Source organism: Taudactylus pleione, unplaced genomic scaffold (genome assembly GCF_031769625.1).
Source record: "Taudactylus pleione unplaced genomic scaffold, aTauple2 ptg000494l, whole genome shotgun sequence".
In the NCBI taxonomy this organism is placed as follows: Eukaryota; Metazoa; Chordata; class Amphibia; order Anura; family Myobatrachidae; genus Taudactylus; species Taudactylus pleione.
The window spans coordinates 1,088,311-1,112,060 of record NW_028284896.1 but is presented as its reverse complement, the minus strand read 5'-3'; the positions used below and the strand labels follow the sequence as shown (position 1 = coordinate 1,112,060).

Here is a 23,750-nt window from a genome sequence, read left to right as displayed (position 1 = left end):
TCCCGGGAGAAGCCCGGGTAAGAGAAGCAGCAGGGGGCCGATGGGGGCGGGGCCTAACAATTTGCATCATTAAGCCCAGCCCCCTCGTGGCAAAACTGCCTCAATTGGGTAAAATTTACATAGGGGGAGGGGGGAAATGCTGTGATTCATGCAGAATCACCTCTTAAGCCCCGCCCCCTTCACGGAGACCCGCGATCGCCGCGGGTATTCTCCTCATTCTGCCCACTTCACTAGGAAGTGGGCAGAATGTGGGAGAAATGCCTACCCTTCCGGGGGTGCGGGGGGTTACCCGAAAAATCGGGAGCCTCCCGCGAAAACCGGGAGGGTAGGCATGTATGATTTATGTCCCTTTGAAAAATGAGGGGGGCGCCAATGCTCTTTCGGGCACCAAAAAGTCTAGTTACGGCTCTGATAGAAACAGATGGCTTCGGGTCCATCCGAAGACAGACACCTGTGAGGTTTGTCCTGGACTGGAAAGTCCTACCTTTACGATTCTGTATATCTGTCCTTAACTTGTCTGTTACATCTGGCCAGTGAGTCCTCGATGATGACAGATAACTGCCTCTCTCTCCCAGGCAATTATGGGCTCAGATTATGAGACCGTTAAGCTGCACTGCAGTTGTCGCTGTCTGCAAGGTCCATTAAATGTCTTTGTAGCTATTTATAACAGTGAAGGAGTTAATATGGCTAAAAAGCAGGGTCCCTAGTAGTCGGGGTGTGCTATCTCATGCCCATATCTGGCAATGCAAGGGTTAAATGACATGGCGTGTTTTTTTTATTTTGTTAATTTCAGGGATGCACATCAAACCCCTGGCAGTGGATAGGTTAATATCTGGCTGCGCTAGGGGTGGGGTGGGGGGAGTCTCTTCTGCCTGTTTTCCTGGGGGTGCTATAGGCCAAACGATTCTGCTATGAACAGTTTGCATTTTTCTGAAATAGCGCACATTTCTTCCCCTGTCCCGGCTCTCATTGGTCTGCTCCCCCTCCCCATCTCCCTGTACAAAATCCATCCCTTCTCCCCCCTTGCATTCTGCGTATAAAATGCCACACCCTTAGGATGAGATGATCAAGTGCATTCTAACAGCATCACAGCACCCGAAGCACTGCAGGCAGGAATCATGGTCTCTGCTGTGGCTGCTCTCTGCCTAGCCGCTGCCTTCTTGGAGGGAGGTGAGCAGATCAGAATGTGCGAGGTTGTGCATGTGTGCATCTCTGTGTGCCAGCCTAATACAAGGAGTATCGGAGTGCATGCCCAAATCTCTTACATTGTATTACATGTATCTATGCAGGCATCTCTCCTGGTATCTCCTCATATATATATATATATATATATATATATATATATATATATATATATTCTTTCTTTCTGCATTTTATTGTCTCACTGTAGCGTAAAGTCTAAATATTATAGATATGCTGCAGCCTGTGAGGTGCTTGTCTCATTCAATCTGCTATATACATATAATTGTGCATCTATAAATGTCTGAGTGTGTAGTGTACGCAAGTCGTTGGGAGCACAGCCCTATGTGACTCCCCGGCTGTCTGCATAATGTCTGGCTGTGACGAACATTGAAGTGACTGGTTATCTGCCTCCTGACACTAACATGCCACAGAGATAAAAGGACAGAACCTTACACAGACTAGAATTTCAGAAATGTATTACGAGATGGACCCTGGCGCTTTGGATGCGAGACCACCAAAACAGGATAATACATTCCCCCCCTCCCCGTGTGCCAATTAGAGGGCAGAGATTAAATTATGAGGACACATTTGTACCAGATGGCTGTAGTACATCAAGTGCAACAGACAGCTCTCCCTGAAGACTGCAGGTGATAGAATTTAATGGAGACTTCATCCCAAAAGATGTCTCTGTAGCCTCGCACCCATTAGTGCCATGGCAAAAAAAAAAAAAGGCAGACTCATGTTTGGCAGAAACCCCTGGAGATTCTGACACGGTAATTGACTTCCTGAAATCATGCTAGCTGTACCTACTTTATATACTTTCTGTTTTATTGTTGTTGGTTTTTTTTGTTGTTGTTGGTTTTCTTTTTATCATTATAGTGGATAATTCTTCTTAGCGCCATTTATTTGATAAATTGCGAAATTCCAAACACACAATGCTTACCCCCCCCCAGGTGTGGTTTTATATATCGCTGGCAATAAATGGCGACTACTTTGCTAAAAATGGGTGTGTTTTATTTATTGCACCAATTAGTTAGGAGTGCAGCAGAATTCGAGAATGTGCTCTGACAAAAACCACAAAGAGACTCTTTAAAAACCGTTTCCCTCCGGCATAGTGTTGTCGCAGTTAATGGGAAGATTACCATACAATTTCATGGTGAACTGGCAGCTTAACATTACACTCCTACACCAGTTCTCTAAAGGGAGGCTGACTACAGAAAATACTACATGCGTTGTATTCAATTGTATTACTGTATTACAGTACTTACATGGAGAATTATGAGAGATAGGTGTTGCCAGTTTTTGCAAAGTAACAACTGCAGCTGATTTCGACTTCACGAAATGCAGGACAAATAAATCTGTAAGAAGAGTGAAAATAATGGTTACATGAGATAGGGTTTAGGAACTGGTAATAAGATTCCATTACTGACTGTTCTTTAAAAGAAAAACAAATACAGACTTTAAAAAAAATAAAAAACACTTTTTAATTCCTACCATCTACAGAACAACATTTGGATGTTACATCAGCAGCATCAGCCCAATTATTACAGATTAGTATTATATCACAACCACCTTTATATAATTTTTATTGTTTTGTAGAAGTACATGCCCTCCTGACACATTTATTTTATTTTTTTCCAGCTTTTTAACCCATATTTTTATTTTTTTATCTAAGATAAATTATAGACTCTCTGCAGTGAGTACATCAATATCCAGAGACCCTAAGGCCACAAAAAAAAATATATATATATATACATATATATAATTATATATATATATATATATATATATATATATATATATATATATGTATAAAAAATCCCCTGATATTATTACATGGATGAGATGTTAAATGGTAGACATTGTGCAAAACAGTTTAGAAAAAGATGCAGGAGGGTATACAGAAGTTAGTAAAATAAATTCACCCCGGGGAGTGAGAAAGTAAATCTCTAATCTTTATATACTATTAACTAATTTGTGATGTCACAGCCTTCTATTGGCTTACATCAATGGGGGAAATAGCCCCATGCGGACACACTAAAAAGGTGCTAAGTTTATAATGACCCCTCTCTCCAGGTCACAAAGATACTATAAACACTTGCTCTGACCATATACTGTTCTGGAAAACCATGTCATTGAATTACCCATATGTTACCCTTTAATGATAAGTAAAATTTTAAATTAACTGGTCATAAAGAGTGGTTAACTGGAATGTCTGTGTTGGTATTTATTATTATTAAATTAATAATAAAATAGTATTATTATTATTATTATTATTATTATTAATAATAATAATATTTATTTATATGGCGCCACAAGGGACCCACAGCGCCGTCCATAGACAGAAGCAGTATGAACAAAACAAGAACAAAGGGACCCATTTATCAAAGTTAATTTGAGGTAAATTCCCTGAAAACACCTGGTTTCAGGGGTTCACCTCAAATACTAAGTATCCTCCGGATTTATGAAGGAGGGACCGCACCAGCTATCTCCGATACCTGCTGCGATCCCTCCATTGCCGCCGGCAGCCGCCTCCCCCATAGGTTTCTATGGGGGATGCGATGCTGTCAAATGTATCAATATCAGGAATGCGAAGCATTCCCTATATTGGGCCCAGCAGCTAACGCCATCTGAAGATAGCGTTAGCCGCTGTGTCCTATGGGCACTTACCTCATATCGCAGGTACTGGATGCCCTGATTGCGATCATTAATACATGGGCCCCGCCCCAAAATCACTTACAATACAGGACTTGCAGTATATAGGGGAGGGGCAGACGGCCAGGGGTGACGCAGAGGGAAGAGACAGTTAGCAAGGAGCATGGAGGATTGGGTTAGGATGAGAGCTAGGAGGCTTTGATAAAGAAGTGGTCTTGAGAGCCTGTTTGAAGTTTTGTAGAGAGGTGGAAAGTCTCATAGGGAGAGAGTTCCAGAGGTAGGGAGCAGCACGGGCAATATCTTGGAGGCGAGAGTGGGAGGAAGTAATCAGTTGGGAGTAGAGGCGGCATTCATGGGTGGAGTGAAGTGGGAGGGCGGGAGTGTGACAGGAAATAAGGTCAGATATGTAAACAGGAGAGGATTGGCTGAGGGCTTTGGCATACAGTGAAGGTTCTGGCAGGGTAACTTTATATTTACTAGTGACTCCATGCTACAGGCCACCATCCTGTGTGGAGAAAAATAAAGCTAATATATTATTTACAGAGTCAACAAAGTTGTTCTAACGACTAATGTTACGGGTGACACCCAACTGTGGTTCATTGTACCGCAAATAGTGAATACTGTTTGAATGAGGCTCAATATTGTGACTAATAGATCACTAGTGCTTTAAGTTTTTACTACATGAGAAAGGTTACTCGTATTCACCTAAACTCACCTCTGCCTTGCTGAAGGTCCTGAAGCTAGGTAAGTGTCTCCCCAGTCTCTAAATTAGCTGTAACGGAGGATTCTGGTGATACAAGTTCCAGGCAGCAGTGATACAATATGCCAGGGACAATGGCAGAAGAGCTTCCTGTTTCCAGAAACACAAAGCTGCCGTCACTGGGTATGGCTGAGTGCCGTCCTACACCGCAATGTACTTTTAGTACTCAGTGTACTTTTACAAAATGCCCATGAGACCCTGAATACAGCGTGCGTGCCCTATATTTGGTCTAACGGGCAGCTGGAAAAAGTACATTGATCACTCAGAGTGATTCATCAGGGGTCCGTTCATTCTATGTTCACCATTCAGAGAGTACGGCGGATGGCGAAGCATTATCGGCATATAGTATGTACAAAGAGAAGGCGACACAATGTCTGTAATGCTGTACAACTTCAAAAGCAGTGTTACCTTTTAATAACAATTTAATAGCATTGTATTCGAGAGAAGAAAAATAACAAAACATTTATTCTACACGAATCCAATCGGTAAAGTGAAACAGATTAATACTGTGCTGCATGTAGAAGCCTGAGGTGCTAAAACATATTAGGAAGGGTAGAGTACAGTGAACGGTCCTACAAATCAAGGCCCCCATACATCAGAGATTGATTGCAGCAATCGTGCATTTTGCAATCGATTGTGTATAAAAATCTTTCCATTTTTCAATCGATTGTGGCATCTCTGCAATCAGCAATCGATTAAAAAAGGGAAAGCTTTTTATACACAATCGATTGCAAATTGCACGATTGCTGCAATCAATCTCTGATGTATGGGGGCCTTAAGGATATATAAATACATTGACGTCAGCAGCTGGAAAACATTGGGGCTAATGCACAGTTGCACCTAAAGGAGCCCATACATCAGACCGGCATTTCCGCGATCCTGCGACGCGATCGGAAATGCCGATCTACCGTGTGGAAACGCCGGCCGGCCAACATCGATGGTCAGCAATCCATCACAGGATCGCTGAAATATTACATGTTAAATGTCCCCGATTTGACGATCGTGATAATTTTTTGATCGTGATCGTCAAATCGGGAAAATTCAACATGTTGGATTTCTGCAGTCCCGCGATGCTGGATTGCAGCATCGCTGGATCGCGGCAATCCATCGCTGGTGGATGGGACCCATTAGTCTGTCTTGCAGATGGATCTTGCGATCATTAGCAGTGAGCACGCTCCCCAGCTGAGCGGACAACATCTAAGGGTGATTCAGCCGTACGCTTTTCAGTTGCACCTCCACTTGTGGCTTAAGGGGTGTACAAAGGCTAAGTTTAGTAAGGGAGTGTGGCAAAATTGCGCTACAGGCTGAGTTTGTGCGCAGATTTCACATGGATCTCTTGCACCAGGTATGCTGGATGCTATTGGATATTAGATAGGGGTAGTGCGGTCGCATATATGCATGTAGTGTGAGTGCAGTTGCAGCCGGCTTGTGTGTAACAGTAACTCTAAATCAGCCCCATTATGTTAAGGGCCACTCTCTTAGAGCTGATGCTCCCTTGGATACTGTGAGTGGATAGTCCCTAAATTGCACAATTTTCACTGCTCCATATAGTTTGGTGAAGTTAGACACGTGCCTAGTTGCTATGTTTGGTAATTACAACTCTGTATATGGAGGTGCTTCTGTACAGGAGGACATCAGTACATCATCTCCATATAATTCCAATGCATGGTTTATTCTAAAGCACCTTCTCTGCCGAATCATCATAACACTGTACACAGAATAACACAGTGGGCCTGATCCAGGGGTGGGGGCAGTATCCATGCAGGCTGCTGTTAATAGGTCTGCGCATCCATCCGAGTTGCACTGCGAATGCGTATCGATGGTCACCGCTGGGAGACTCTGAGTGATTTTGGACACAGGGGAGGCAGATGTACTAAGCTCTGGAGAGGGATAAGCTACCAACCAATTAGCTCCTGTCATTTTTCAAACACAGGGCCTGATTCAGAGCCGCTCGCTGCGTTTTTTTTCTCCTTCAGGCCGCTCGCTAAGCTGTGGGTGACCACCCACAGATTTTGCGAGAGGGCTGGAGCCCATCACGATTATCGCGACCATCAGGCTTGCGAGGAGACCCTTCTGGTAGGGTCTCAGCTCTGGCAAGCCCGAGTGAACTCCCTGCTCTAATAGAGCAGGCAGTCCACTACTGACATCACTAGTGATGTCAGTAGGGCCGCCCACAAATGGCAGGGATTCCGAACAGAACACTTGCATTTGTGCAGTCACCCCCCTTCCCCGCCTACAAAACGGGGCAAGCTGTCAATCAACAGGGGATGGACGGGTCTCGAGCATGCGCACACCGGAGGTGGCGCATGCGCAGTGGGGGACCATCGACCTGCTTGCGAGCGCTGTGTGCTTGCAAGTAGGTCTGAATCAGGCCCACAGCCTGTAAACATGACAGTTAGGAGCTGAGTGGCTGGTAGTTTATCACTATCCAATTTATTTCCAGAGCTTAGTACATCTCCCCTAGAGAGAGAGTGGACATTAGTGGGAGTTCCTAAGGGGTAACAAGAGGGGTGGCAAGCCAGATGGGGGCGTGTCATGGGCGTATCATGATAGTAACTGAGTCTAAAGAAATAGCGCTGACACAGGACGCCATGTTCAGACATAGGGGCCTATTCATCAACACTGAAATAATGTTTTTAAGGACATTTTCCTTAAATACCGTTATTTTAGTATTCATGTAGTATCATAACATAGGAGATATGACTGATATCTCCTGGTTAAGTCCACCTGCGCTAATTTCCAAACTCCCCATACATTAGTATGGGGCAGAGGTTCCCAAACTTTTTTGAATCAGGGCGCCTAAGAGTATCAGCATTGTTTTCACGGCACCCCTAGGCCAAATGTTTGTTATAGAGAAATTCAGAAAAAAATGTAGTAAAGTGAAGTAAATTGCGCTGGCCTGTCATCTTTAGGCTCAGTTATGTGGTGTTAAACAGGTTTGTGCTTCTGTTTGTCCACATATTTACATTACATTGACCATAAATAATTTGATTTGGTGCTGGACCACCAACCTGAAGCACCCCTGCAAGTGTCCTGAGGCACCCCAGGGTGCCACGGCGCACAGTTTGGGAACCACTGGTATGGGGATATGGAAATCATGGTATTCATCAAATTCCGAAAATTATGTATTTTCGGAATTTGATGGAGTTACTATCCACCACGGTGAGGTGGCGAACAGCAGGTAAAACTTACCTGCTTCCAGCTGGTGAGGTCCCCCAGCGTCTTCATCCTGTGCTCTCGTCCGTCCTCTGGATCCGGTGGCTGCCAGGACACTGTATTTTCCCAGCAGAAAACAATAAAGTTTAGAAGAAAAAATAAAAGTTTTTTTTTTTTTTAGTTTTTTTTTCTAAACTGTACAGTGTTCTGCTGGGAGACCACGTGTCAGAGCAGACACCGGAGCCAGAGGCTGCTGCAGCGGGCCAGTAAGTGCGGGACAGGGTGGAGGTTTTCAGAGGGGGGGCACACGAAATGAACGCAGCTGGAGGCAGTGCTGCTCATGCGCTGCTTTTACGGATGTAACAGCGCATGCGCAGCACAGATTCCAGCTGCGGTAAGGTAGTGTAGAGAGGGCAAAGTATCTATTTCCCGAAAAGCTGTCATGGCAAAAATGACAGCTTTTCGGAATAGTTATGGAGAGGAGGAATGATGAATTCCTCTGGTAATTAGGTAGAACTCCATGCAAGTTCTAAACCTAATTACCTCCAGAGAATCTTAAATTATGATGAATAGGCCCCTGAGAGACTGCTCCTGCCATAGTGCTTACAGCTGGTGCAAGTTTCGATGGTGCGTCTAAAGACACAGCGAGAAGGATTTGCACCGCTGCATGTGGGCCCAATGTATGCAACCATAATAACTGATGAACTGTAGCTCTAAACAGCCAGGTTAACAATAATACGTTACTAATGAAAGCTGATTTACTTATTTATACTTACTGCGCCAATTTCCAATTATTAACAATACACAATCTGCCGCCCAAATATCACATTGACGTGTACCTATCACCTACTTACAGCAGAGGCAGACATGTTATTGGCTGAGCCGATAACGCAGCATATAAATTGTAGTGCCATCACTGAGACATGACACAGCTCGTGCCTCAGGGGTGTCACTACTTCCTTGTGAACTGATAGGCTGACTATGTGTTCATCATACCAAAATATGATTTATGTGCTGAAAATGAGCCAAGGCTGATTTAAAGCGGCAATCCTACACCACGCCCTCTGCACCTGCCGTTTTAAACCCCTCCTCCAATCAGCAAGAATGTGCAGGGCTGTAACTAAGGGTGGGCATGGCAGTTCTGCTGCGCAGGGCCTGGGAGGCGGAACTGTAGCTCCCCTTGTGGCACCAGCATTTGGCTTGCAGGGTGCCTGGAACAGCACCCTGCAGCTTAGGAGAGCCGCCCGGAGTATCATTAGGGCGCTCTGGTCAGCACTGCAGAGACGTTATTTCCTGGTGCTGGCAGCTCCGCCCCCTCATCATAAGTTAACATCATGACATTACATGTTCGGGGGCGAGGCTGGCACACAGCAGAATACCGCCCTGCAACAGCCCTGAATATATACATCTGTCCAATCCTGTGTTGCTGTTTAAAAAGAAAGCCCTATGTATTGCATTAATTCCATCTAACAACAGTTTTCCATTTTCATTACCATTATATATTATGCTATACATCTTTAGCTTTGCTCTATGCATTAGATAGGATGGTGTTTACATTGTATCACTATAGGGGTTCAGACCACACAGGGTATCATCCTCAGAGGGGGTGAAAAAAAAAATGCCGGCTCCTCCTCAGTGACATGGAGCCGGGCACTGCACACTAGCAGCAGAGTGGAGCGCCCGGCTCCCGGTCACTGAGGAGTACCTGGTAGTGTAGGGAGAGTCTCTGGGGGCAGCCTGGCATCTCCGGGAGTGTTGGGCACGCCACCAGGGTGATGAAACAGGGGTGTGCTGCAGGGCCACGCACCCCTTTTCAGCCGGGGATGGGCCGTACTGGGTGTCACTAAGGTTGGCCATCAACCATCGATGGTAAGCGAAAAATGGTCTGATGGCGATTGTGAGTGGTTTTACTATCAATGGGAGGCTATCAATGGTAAACATCGGTGACTGATCCCTGATGGTGTATGCTGTCTGAACATGCACATGCACAAATATTAATGGCTCACCCATGGATAGCAGAGTCGTTTATGGTCATCATCACTAGTATGCAACAGTCTTGTACTAAAAGATACAGTAATAACAATACATGGACGATATAATGTTATGTAATGCATAGTTCTATATAGTAGACACAACACAATTTTTCTTGTCCTAATTACAAGCTGTTCAAACAATTCAGCCCTGAAAGACATCGTTTAGATTTCCCATTGGTGCTGACTTATTTAAGTACATTTTTGCACAGTTATTATCATGAGCATGGGAAATGTAACAGCCTGTGTTAAAATACATCCTCTATAAATAGTTGCCTGGACACCAAATCTGCCAGGAAATAGTTCATCGTGGGACACAATTTCCTGCACCTGCACAATTCAGCGATCAAGGCCAAGTTGATAGGTTGCAAAGGCCAAGTTGATTGGTTGTTTTATTGGTCGTATCCTCTTCATTGATGGGGGGAACTAGTGGCACCTTTTGGCAAAAGTTTTTTTTGGGTAGAGCTAATTTCCATGAGAAAGAAGACCAACAATTTACTAGGAACAAATGACCTTACCGCAGTAACAGAGATGGGTCAGATCACCAATAGAGGTGAGGAGGGCCATTACTCCAGCAACTGGGGTAAGTTTAGCAGGAAAGGGGCGGGCTGAGGTGACCCGGGTCCAGTCATCAATAAACAGAGCTAGCCCCAAAACACTATAAATTTATCTTGCTGTGTGCTGCGGTTGGGGGTTTAATATAAGTGAGTGCCTGTTTCAGCACATGGTTTGGGAACAGCAGTCTACAGCCATGAGAGAATCTGAATAACCACCTAAGCTTTGGGATGTTGGCACCGCCATCAGATATTTGTGGGTTGCTTTGTCACTATGATGCTTTCAGAATTGTATATTAGTCACTAGAACAATCAGGGCCTGATTCAGAGCCACTCGCTAGATGCGATCGCTCGCACGATGTGTATGCAAATTGCGTAGGCAGTGCTATCACACAGCAATGCATTAGCATGCCCAGTATTTTTTAGAGCGCGATCACATAGTGTATGCAGACACCCACCAGCCTGTTTTAAGACGCCCACTTGTGTACGTCACAACCATCGGTACATAGGGTAACATCGGATGCTATCACAGCGCTTGAGGTTGACCATACCCCGCCACAAGCACTGCGAGCACTTCAGTGTAAAAACAAGCCAGGTGACGTGTACTATGATGCTGTCTTTTAATTATGCACATCTCTAAAACGCCGTTGAGATGCTCAGGCACGCCTGTGTTTGCACCTCCACTCCCCCATTTTTAATGGCCAGCCACCTACAAACGGCTTCTCCTGTCACTTCCTCTGTTGGGCTGTCTATGCGCAGCGAGCGAGTGCATTGTGAACTTTCGCTACGGTATGCACATGCGCAGTGTGATACATGTGCACAATGCATATACACTGCATACCATCGGCAGCAGCGAGAGTATGCATCTTAGCGAGCGGGTCTGAATGAGCTTCTCAGTTTTGCAAATGGGTCACTGGAATGCGCTCTTCATTTTACATACTAGAATTATCTCTGTATTGTACATGGCTCACTAGAATGCCCTCTGCATTGCATATAGGACATTCAGATGGTCTTTCTACTGTAAATGGATCACTAGGACACTCTGTATTAAATATTTGTCAGAAGAATGTTCTCTGTCATGTTTACAATATAAATCACGGGAATGCTCACTGTATTGAATATGGGTCACTAAATGCTCTCTTTATTAAAAATTGGTGACTAATATGCTCTTTGTATTGTACAGAAATCACTGGAATGCTCTCTGTACTGTACATAGGTCACTGGAGTGTACTCTGTAATTGTAAATTGGTCAGTAGAATACTCTCTGTAGTGTATACTGATTCCTGAAATGCTCTCTGCAGTGCATAGCGCTCCCTAGAATTCTGTTTGTAGTGTATATTGATCAGTGGAATGCTCTCTGTAGTGAAAATGTATCAATAGAATGATTTCTGTAGTGTATCAAAATAAATAGAATGCTCTCCGTAGTCTATAATGACCAATATACATGTCTCTGTAGTCTATACCAGACAGGAGAATGTGCTCTGTAGTGTATATTGGTCAGTAGAATGCTCTGTAGTGAATATTGATCCCTGGAATGCTCTGTGTAGTGTATATTGATCCCTAGAATGCTCCCTGTAGTGAATATTGGTCTATGGTGTATATTCCAGTATTGCTCTCTGTAGCTCATTCAGTAGAAATGTCTCTGTAGTCTATAATGGTCAGTAGAAATGTTTATGTAGTTTATGATGGTCAGTAGAATGCACTCTGTAGTCTATATTGGCCTATAGAATGCTCTCAACAGTTTAGAATGCTCAGTAGAAATGTCTATGTAGTTTATGATGGTATGTAGAATGCTCTCTGTAGTGTATATTGGACAGTAGAAATCTCTCTGTAGTGTACATTGGACAGTAGAATGCTCTCTGTAATGTACATTGGACAGTAGAATGCTCTCTGTAGTGTATTTTGGACAGTAGAATGCTCTTTGTAGTGTACATTGGACAGTAGAATGCTCTCTGTAGTGTATATTGGACAGTAGAATGCCCTCTGTAGTGTATACTGGACAGTAGAATGCTCTCTGTCAGGGCCGCCGTCAGGGGGGACCCCGGGACTGGAGTCCCGGGCCCAGCCACTGACTGAAGGAGGGGGGCCCACCCGCTTTTGCACTGCACAGCCTGCAGCCCTTACTAACCCCACGATCTGAAGAAAGGGGCCCAGTCGCCGGCACCGCTGCTACCGGCCGCTACCCCGGTCCCCATTAATGGAAGAGGCAGCGGGCCCTCTCGGGCCGCTCCTCCACCAACCAACACTCGCCTGCCCCATATGTTTAATAAAGTTTGTCTATTTTGAAGTCGGCGCACGTGACGTCATTACGTCACGCAGCGCCCTGCCGCTGGAGGGAGAGTGAGGAGCCGTGGATGGAGAGGAGCTGGACCAGCGTCTGCAGTGCTGGGGAAGAGGCAGAGAAGCCGAAGACTTCAAGGTAATAAGGTAAGTGGCGTGCACAGCGGGGAGAGACTGGATCTAATAAACGGTGAAGTGGAAGGAGTGGAGTGGGGAAAAAATATGATGGCCAGAGACTGACTGGATGTAATAACAGGGTGGGGGGCGGAGAGTGTGGAAAAAAATGCCGGCTAGACACTGGATCTAATAAGGGGGGGGGGGAATTAAATGCTGACCAGGGACTGGATTAAAAACCAGGGGGGGCCCTGCCTACTTTGTCAGTCCCGGGCCCCTAAATTTCTGATGGCAGCCCTGCTCTCTGTAGTGTATATTGGACAGTAGAATGCTCTTTGTAGTGTACATTGGACAGTAGAATGCTCTCTGTAGTGTATATTGGACAGTAGAATGCTCTTTGTAGTGTACATTGGACAGTTGCATGCTCTCTGTAGTGTATATTGGACAGTAGAATGCCCTCTGTAGTGTATATTGGACAGTAGAATGCTCTCTGTAGTGTATATTGGACAGTAGAATGCTCTTTGTAGTGTACATTGGACAGTAGAATGCTCTCTGTAGTGTATACTGGACAGTAGAATAGGTCTCCATTGAATACTGACTAGAGGTAACTGCACTATATTTGATTACAGCTCTTTGAAATATATTTGTTTCCATATATTCTGCTAACTCTGCTGAACCCCACCCACAACAGACAAACCACAACCACCTGTTCTGACCATTACACATTAGATCGTTGAGGCAATTGCAAGATGGTTGGAGGTACAACTCACATGATATAACATTGCCTTTTCTTCATCATTACCTGGGGAAGCTCTCAGAAATATCCCCCCCTGTATCCCTGGCAGCCCTCCTGACCAGCGCAGTCATATTCCTTTCCCTGTCTCCTCAGCCTTCTCTCTGACATGTTATCACTGCAACACCACTGTGGGCAACTGTGATGGAAACGAGAAAACGTGCGACAAAACGTTTGACACATGCCTGACCACCCTCACCGAGATCCGCACAGGTACGTCACAGCTTCCTTCACCGGTGACATTATTATTGCTGGGTGTTGTTATTCTCTCTGTAATTTAAAGTGAAGTACAGACCCCCCCCAACACTGAGGCAAGAATGACCTTGGCTCTTGGGCCATCACCTGGCTCTAGCAATGTAACATGCTGCAAAGCTGCAGTAAGCCGAGTGATGGTCACTGTACAGTATACTACAGTCTACCAACATATCATTGTATTCTGCCAGATTTCATTTTACTTTGTTTATAAATGAAGCTGGATACAATATGAAAATGAAACCGTAAGCAAGCACACTATGGGGGAATTCAATTATGCGCTTGACTTTCTACGTGGGGAATAGCTGTGGGTTCACGGCCAAGGATGTAGTTGACATCCCGGCAGTTGGGAATCCCAACACCAGTCAGAATTCCGCCACCAGCATCCCGATGGTAAGTACTGGGGCTAGGGGGAGGGTTAGGTTGCAGGGGGGGGTTAGGCTGTGGGGGTGGCGAGGGTTAGGCTTCGGGGGGGGGAGTTAGAGTTAGGCTGCGGGGGGGAGAGTTACAGTTAGGCTGCGGGGGGTGGGAAGGTTAGTTTTAGGCTGCAGGGAGGGTTAGGTTTAGGGGTAGTGTCAGGGCACTTACCAGCAGGTGTCAGTATCCTGGGTTAGGCTTCGGGGGGGGGGAGTTTGAGTTAGGCTGCGGGGGGGAGAGTTACAGTTAGGCTGCGGGGGGTGGGAAGGTTAGTTTTAGGCTGCAGGGAGGGTTAGGTTTAGGGGTAGTGTCAGGGCACTTACCAGCAGGTGTCAGTATCCTAACCCAGACGGGATGCTGGCATCGGGATTCTGACTGCTGGGATCCTGACCTCTGGTATCCCGTACCCAATCTCACGCCCAGAGCTATTTAATCAAACTGCAAAGTGCTGGAATCTATGGGTTCCCCGCGCGTTAAAATGCAGAATCTGCATTTTGACGCAGCTCCTGAGGATTCAAGGAAAAATGGCCCCTCTGTGACTTAGTGAGCGGGGTTCCCACAGCTACTCGAATCACCCATTGCGTTCAACTAGCTGTGGGATAAACCCTGCACCTACATGTCGGGTTGACCCTGCAGCACAGCCGATGCCGAAATACCTGAAAGATATATTGGTGCATGTGTGTAAGAGGCGACCCGCCGACCTCTCCGTACACTGGCTGCAAATTTAAATGCCCGCTCAGTTGTGATGTCAGGTCCAGACATATTGAGCAGATGATTGGTAAGTGTGTGTATATAGCTAACCAATCGGCGGCTCTGATGGTGGATCAGTCTGCTGACCGATCCCTCGTCTCAGTGTGTACCCAGCATTAGACAAAGCAGTTTATTCTGCAATTCACCTACAAAAAAAGAGTGACTGTAAGAAAGACTATCTCCACCTTACAGAAAAACAAACAACTGAAACAAATAATAAAGTTTGGGGTCAATACAATTGCGGACAATGCATGGGATGTAAGGTTGCAGCAGCATTGGAATGTCAGCAAAGACGCACCAAATTGCCCTGAAATTGCATATTTTTGTTTGCAGCCCCTTAGGGGTGTGTACAAAAATACGTAATCTCGGTGGTTACCGTAAGTGTAGCATATGTGCGCATTAGATCATGGGCACCGCTATAATTGTCACTTCATATGCAAGTGTGTTTGACACCACAGTCTTCTTGCATCAGTGTGAAGGGATCCTGACATCGCTGCTCTCTGCTGATGTTACTTCCCCATCATACGGATGCAGAGAGACTGTGCTGTCATCTGCATCTCTGTATGAAACAGGTCATTCTAGTTGTTGGACAGGCCATCTTGTTGGAACCTTCATTGGCATCGTGCATGTGTTATTTCAAGTATCTGTAACAGTCACTAAAGCTGCATAACGATTTTGTTACCAACGATTTTATGAATGATTATCTGTCAGATTATGTGTAATGAACGATTTTTTTGAACTACAAACGATTTTTGTAACTTCCCTTAATGAAAATCGTTCAGTTGGTCAGTCAGAATGAACTACAAACAGGAACTCGCATGAACCATGAACGATAATCGTTCATTGTTATAACTCAGAAACTGAATGATTTTTTTCAATGATTGAACGATAACGACGTATTTATAGTTAAATCGTTCAAAAAATCGTTACGCGTGTATGCACCTTTACTGCTGTCGGTAGTCCCAACTGTTTTTGAAAACTGAATAACCTATTTCTATTCTTTTAAGAAAAACCTGCAGGAAAGATAGCTACAAAAAGCCTTGTGAAGTCCTGTGGATACAAGCAGGACTGCAACCAGACTTACACCATCTCCTTCAATGCCACCTACCTGCATGCTACAACCAAGTGCTGCCAGGGAGACAAATGCAAGACTGAGAACATTGAGCGTAAGTCTCATCCTCATGCCCATCTACGCCCACCTCTGCGCGTGCCGCTTCTGCGCTGGATTTACGGGCCCGGTGCTAGATTTCAGCAGTCACAATGTTGACCTTCAAAATGTTGACCACCAAAATGTCAACAACAGACTAACCTTAAATGATCTGTCGACCGTATCGCCAATTTTTGCCAGTCAACATATCAGCGTTGACATTCAGGGCCTGATTCTGAGACGGACACAATTATAATCGCAACTGCGACTCTGGAGGCATGCGCAGTGCCACTTAGACACATCTGCAGCAGAAATGTATTGATCGCCTGCGTCCTTCATCGATGTTGCCTCCAATTTAGAATCAGGCCCTGCTGTTGAAATTCTGAATGTCAACCTAATGACCAGACACAGGGATTTATAAGGCTGTAGCATTTATCTGAGCAGTGGACTGTGTAAATTCCCTTTATACCAGTTCCCCCAGTTGACCCAGTAGGCACAGCATAGAGCTGTTAGGCATCTTCATATGTGGTATAATCGCATGAATAATGTGAAGTTTAGAGGGGAGGGGTATCGTCATCTGCTGGATCTGTTTGAAGGAGACCAAGTGGACCATTACAGCAATTGGGGACCCTAGTGGGTCTGGTGAACATTACATAATGGGAAGAAAGCTTTTAATTTTCTATATTAACTCCTTCGATCCAAAACATTTAGGTGTGGTTGTTCTTCTTTACTGAGGAGAAACACATTAGTGTGTGTGTGTGGGCCAGGAGGCAATTAAGGGTTTCCACATTAACAGAGACCCCCCCACCACCAATTACTGATCTGTTAACAGAAGTGTCCTCTATATTTGTGTTGCAGTACCAAAAAGGGTCACGAACGACAACAAAGTGAAGTGCCGGTCCTGCAATGAGCTCTCCAGCAAATGCACCAACCCAGTCACCATCAACTGCATTGGAGAAGAGACAAAATGTATCACCTACACTTCCGGTTACGGTGAGTATAAAATGTAGACCGTACCACTGTATCCACTGTCTAGATTGAGAGGAACATCCATTGTGATAGTGCACAAGCAATGGTATTAAGGGACTTTTGCGCTGAACCCCTTTGGTGATTCCCTCCCCCACGTCTGACCTCTGCTGCTACTGTTGATGCAGCAGGTTCAGTATCCCAGGCAGCATGGAGCTGACAGAGCTGATGGACCCAATGTCAAGCTTCCATGAGCCAGAGTAATGGGTAAGCATATCCTCAGTCGGGTACCAGAATTACGGAGCTCGCACTAAGCAGGTGCTTTACTCTCCTGCCCAATGTTTAATGTCAAGTCCAACATCACTCTATATTATCGCCTCTCGGTGCCTGTATGCAATACTGTAACCATGGGCGATCTTATATTGCCTGCATTGTCCTAAACATTGTCACGGGGCTTTCACCAATGGGCGCAACAGCTGAAAAGCGTAAACAGTATGCTGAGGGCCATTTTGATTTATAAAATGTTATTTGCGGGGCCGGTGCAGGCCACGATCCCTCCGCGTGATGTCACAGGGAGCGGGGCCACAATCACCGGTGATTACAGCAATGCACGGAGCATCCTGAGGATGCTCCGGGGTGCTGTAAGGTCAGCGGTGTGACCGTCTGAAGCGTCCTAAGGATGCTCCAGGTGGCACTGCTGTATAGATTCTGGCTGCAGGGTGACATTATAGGCACCCAGCTATCCAGATGAGGCTAGCAGAAAAAAGCTCAGAGGGCCAGACCAAATGATTCCAGGGGCCTTATACGGCCCCTGGGCCTGAGGTTCCCCATCCCTGGTCTAGCTAAACTAACGCTCTTGAATGAACACGTTCATTATTATTACACTATGTAACTGTAAAGGAAAAATAAATGTCTCGTTATACAATACTATGATCATATATATTGCATGTCCTGTATATACCCCAAGCCACGGCTTTTTCCATTCTCCCCTAACACGCTTAGGTTTCTGTACCCACTATAGCTATTAAAATAATAAATTACAATACTGTGATCCCTACTGTTTCTAGATCATTTAATATGGGTCAAATCATCCTATCTTGGAAACCAATCCCACTTTTAAAAATATTTTAAAATCTCACAGTAGAACAGATATATCGTCAGACATTGCTGGGTCAATTTATTTATTTATTTTTTCTTTAGTTTTATTGTTTTGAGGGTAGTTAAAAGCCTACGATAATCTTGCTTACATACATTTCCAAATCCTACCTGCCAACTTGTTGCTGCTCCCCTCCCAGAGACCTGGGAAGGGGGGGGGGGGGTCCAGAGTACCGATTTAAGGAATCGCGCAGTGAGGGCAGGGGCTTAATAACACAATTCACTGTAAAATGCGTCATTATGTTCCCATCCTGCCCACTTCACTAGTTGGGTGACCTCCTCTCTTGGGAGTTCGGGGGAACTCACCAAATTTAGGAAGTCTCCCCGACAGTCCAGGATAGTAGGCAGTTATGTCCTAAATTCTTAAATTCCCCACCACTTCTGCTGGAAGAATGGTCGTTTGGATCTATTACCGTTTCTATAAAGAAATGCGTGACTTAAGGCGGGTATCCACTAGACGATATGCTCCATGAGCGATATCGTCTAGCGGTTCCCCGGCAGTGATGTGCTCAATGTCATTAACAACATTGAGCACCCACACTGAACGATATATCGTACAGTGACGTTACCCTCCCTCATCCCCGTACTTGCAGAACCTGACAATATCGTCAGGTTGCCCTGCAAGTACGGGCGATGAAAGATGCCGTCAACGACCATTGGGAGCGCGCATCGCTGGTCGTTGACGGCATAGCCACTGGACGATATTGCGGATGATTAACGATATCATTAAAATCGTCCAATTTATCGTCTAGTGGATACACGGCTTTAGTCGCAGATGCAACCTCCTGGATTTTCATTTCTAACGCCAAAATAAGAGTGAAGAATTACCTTCGGTATCACTGGGCAGGTGAGCGACCTTTGACCTCATTTACCGATGAGTTTTGTCATACGCAACAAGTGATAAAACTAGTTGTGTATGATAATGGTGCTCCAGCCAATCAGCTCCCAACTGTCACCTGTTTAAAAAAATGACAGTTGGGGGCTGATTGGCTGGAGCACCATTTATCATACGCAACAAGTTTTAACACTCACTGCATATGATTAAACTCGTTGATAACTGGTCCCCTCAGTCAGGAGGCCTCACCACAATTTGGGGTTCTGCCAATTGTTTCGGGATTGTAGGTAACGATCAGCGGTGGTCCAAGAGGGGGGGTGGGCACATGTGCAGCCTTAATGCGGGCCCCACCTCTGTCACCATTGCATGTGTGTGCCAGAGTCTCCTGCGCATGCGCGCAATTTCAGGGACAATGGCGCAGGTGATATTTTCCCAGTGATTTCTGTAGTGCGCCTGCACAGATCTCCAGAAATATGGCACCTTAGCCATGTTCCCAGCAATACGGAGGTAAGTATTGTGAATGGGTGCAGGTTGTGTGATGTGGGCCCCCCTGGACCGTGTGTGCCACACGCCCTGAACCCAATATTGATACGCCCATGGTATCTATTCTATATTTAAAAACGAAATGTGTTATCACTTTACTGGCCTTCATTCTTTCTCAACAGGAACCCCAGACGCCAAATATATATCCCATGGCTGCTCGACTGAAAATGTGTGTTCGATGAAGAACGTGTCAGTTCTTCCATTCAACCAGATATTAATGTCATCCTTTCTCTGCAACCATGTTCCGCCCCTGCTCCCCAGCCTGCTCTTCCCCGCTGGGCTCGGCTTCATGATGCTCATACTCCTGTCATAATACTCTCCCGGGGGGTGGGGCCGTCGTGTGGAGATTTCGTATTGGATCCTTCCAGGGCAGGAATGCATTGCGGAAACGTACCTACAGTATACAAGCGTAGCAATGCATGTTTATACACTGTATATTTGCAGAGCCATGTATATCTATATAACAGCTCAGATTCATTTATAATACACGTATGTTAATTCTGTGCAGAACAAATGTTTACCTATATTCAGGGGCAGACAAACTTGTATATCTCATACACAACGATGGGAATTCATAATACTATAGGGTCCGCGAGCAACAGTTAATGCATGACTACATTAGTGATATAAAAAAAAAGCTAACTTTGCCATTACACCTTCAGAGATACCCACAAGGCTTTGCAAAGGAGGCCCTGCCGCCATATTAGATAGCTGATGATATGAAGAAAACACTGTTATCACCCAGTAACCTAGAGGGCACTCTGTGGGGTATATTTACTAATGTGCGGGTTTTTAGAAGTGGAGATGTTGCCCATAGTAACCAATCAGATTCTACTTATCATTCATCTAGAAGATAATAACTACAATCTGGTTGCTATGGGCAACAACAATCTAAAAACCCGCACTTTAGCAAATATATCATCTCCAAAAACAGACGTAAAGAGGCAAAAATCGATCACATGAATAGTAAACAAAATGCATTTGTCTTAATCTTCAGTTGGCAGCAGCATTAATTTATTACCATGTCCTATAAGAGCTCTGGGTGGTTACTAATGGAACGCATAGAATAAAGTAACAAACACAGATCCAGATAACCTTGGACTAGTCAGTTGCTGTGGCACTACAAGTCTCAGCTTCCCCTGGCATGCCAAAGCCGGTATGTATGCACATCCTTAAAGTTCCACTACAATTGAAGTTTCCCAGGTTACCTATCTCTACTCTTGTCTGGCTGGGACTGCTGGAACTTTTTGTTCCACGGCACTTAAAGACAGCCCTGGTTAATTCTCCTCATTCTCATCTGTAAGCGATCTCTGACTGATGTGGGGTGTGTCTTGTATGTATATAAAAGGCAATATATTATTTAGATTATTCTGTGTGATCTTTGAAACATTGCTGTGATTGCATTTTGCTGTTGGTTTTATTTTCCTTATTGGAACAATAAATTAAATTAATAATTAAATACATTTCTAAATAAAAAAAAAATAGATGTCGTCTTTGATAAAGTTGCATTAATCATCCCTGATGATGCATATATATGTATATTAAGAGTCAGTATTCTATGTATTTATTGTCAGTGCAACATTAAAAAAAAAATGCAGAAGTGAAATGAAGAAGTGAAATTACATTGTGATCTCTCAGCTAAAAATCATAAATAATGAAAATACAATAAATATTAAGGGCGTGATGTACTAATCATCGCATCCACGATGTGGTACATCTCACCTCTTATCGGGTACATACCACAATTGATTGCTGCGGTATGTACCTAGAAATGCCAATAAAATCACAAAGGACAGCTCTACCGATAAGAACTGTCCTTTGTGATACCCTCGAGTAGAGGGACTTCCAGGTTTAACGCCACAGGGAGAGTAGGGAGCAATCCCTCTCAGGGGGCGTCTCAATAAGAAGGTCACAGGCTTCTATTGTTTTAAATAAAGTTTTTTAGTATAAATTCCTAACAACCCGGGAGAGTCCTCATCCTTGACAAAGTGACTAGATACATTAAACGCGTTGGTGGGTACTGCAAGTGGGACCGGGTAGCAGAAGCATGGACACCGAGAGGGGGGGCTTGCTAGACGGGTCAGGCATTGCCCCCCCCCCACCTCCCCTCACAGTAACTCAACACACAGCTTTTGCTAGGCTGCAGTGCGAGACTGCTCGCGGCTGCAGCAGCAGCCGGAGCAGTCTCCTAGGGCTGTGGGGGGGAGCGATCACACTGATCGCGCCCCCCCCGCTTAGCCGGGCTGGGGGGCTAACAGCGCCCTCCTCCCCAGCGCGCAGCACTGCATAGGTAATTTATTTAATTTTTTTTGTCAAGGGGGTGTGGCCACGCCTCCCGCAATTAGGCCACGCACCCTCCTTTACCCGGGCCTGGCTCTCTACGGCCTTGAGCAGAAGCGTGACATCATCACATAGCGCATCAAGCCAGACAGACACCGCCAAACAAGAGGCATACAGCCGGGAGACGAGCAGTGAAGATAAGGTAGGCAGAGGTAGGGACAGTAAGATAGCTCATCCTCCCAGTGCCATTGGACGATTTTATCTCTTCACAAAGCACGCCAGCACCGGCAATACAATTGGAGCTCTTGGAATACCCAGTTACCACAATCAGATTTTAGCTATTATTATCTTCTAGAAGTTGCTATTTGAACGTTAAGTAGAATCTGATTGGTTGCTATGGGCAACATCTCCATTTCTGAAAACTATCACTTTAGTAAATATACCCCCAGATGTTAGACAGTCAAACGGTTGACAAGGACAAAAGTTCAACAGGGACAAAAGGTCGACAAACTAAAGGTCGACATGTAAGAAGGTCGACCCGAAAATGGTTGACACAAAAAAACATAACCCTAATCTTCACCCTAACCCTCCCCTTGGTAACTAACCCTCCCTCTTGGTGCCTAAACCTAACCATCGGGTAGGTGCCTGACCCTAACCGTCCCTTCTAGTGCATAACCCTCCGGTAGGTGCCTAACCTTAACCCTCCCTCCAGGTGCCTAACCCTAACCGTCGTGGTAAGTGCCTAACCCTAAAAAACAACAACAAAAACATGCGTCAACCATTTTTGTGTTGACCTTTGTCCCTGTCGACCTATTGACTGCCTAACATCTGGTGTCTATTTAGACCGGGGTGGGGAACCTTTTTTCTGCGGTTCCGGTGCAGGCCACACCCCCTCTGTGTGATGTCACATGGGGGCACGGCCACAATCGCCTGTGATTACAGCAATGCTTGAAGCATACTGAGGATGCTCCGGGGAGCTGTAAGGGCAGCCGTGTGACCGTCTGAAGCATCCTAAGGACACTCCAGGCGGCACTGCTGCATAGATTCTGGCTGCAGGGTGCTATTCTAGGCACTCTGTTAGCCAGATGAGGCCAGCAGAAAACAGCTCCAAGGGCCAGACCAAATGATTCCGGGGGCCTTATACGGCCCCTGGGCCTGAGGATCCCCATCTCTGATTTAGACATTGTCAACCTTTTTACTGTTGATCTTTAGACCAGATCCCATACTCAAGCATGTAGTGCATAAAACTGGTCTGTCAAGTTTCAAACTGTGGTCCTGATTTATTACGGATCACTATTGCGATTGCATCTCCGTAAATGCACCGAGGTCTGCTGCGAAAATATGCTAATGAATGCAATCGCAATGCCGTCGCACAGCCAGCATAGAGACACAAACTGCCTCCCTCTACCGCTATCTCACATCCGTAATACCTTGCGCACCTCCATAAACATCGGTAACATTGAGTACCATCGGCCCCTCACGCAGAATTACAGCAGCCCTGGCCCTACTTAGGAATTGCTAACCTCGTTGCACGCAGCTGCGTATGCAATCGCAATGGCTAATTTATACACGCCCATGCAACAGCGTTCAAACAGTCAGACACGCCCGCATTTCTCCAACCACCCCCAAACGCTCACTGCCTGTCAAAAACTCTCTACATGGTCTGTGTGATCGCAGTGGTGCCGTCGCGCATGCGCAGTACGCAACAATCGCCCATCTGCGTACACTTTAGCAATCCTTAATGAATCAGGGCCTGAGTCTGGAAGCAGCCAGAATGGATGGGGTCAAGGAATGGATGGGGTCTCCATGGTTGAGCAGCTGTATATAGACCTCGGATCACCGTGCACAGTGCCCAAATTAATCTAAAATACCGCACTTCCA

The 23,750-nt window shown here is 45.4% G+C and overlaps 1 protein-coding gene across 1 annotated transcript; it reads left to right on the top strand.

Moving 5' to 3' along the window:
* The first annotated feature begins 922 nt into the window (after positions 1-922).
* LOC148502525 (phospholipase A2 inhibitor gamma subunit B-like) lies at positions 923-20,952 on the top strand. The gene is made up of 5 exons (XM_088449744.1): positions 923-1,170; positions 13,621-13,737; positions 15,951-16,109; positions 16,949-17,083; positions 19,712-20,952. The coding sequence occupies exons 1-5, from the start codon at positions 1,119-1,121 to the stop codon at positions 19,900-19,902; spliced, it is 654 nt and encodes a 217-aa protein (XP_088305870.1). The 5' UTR covers positions 923-1,118; the 3' UTR covers positions 19,903-20,952.
* Positions 20,953-23,750: the final 2,798 nt, after the last annotated feature.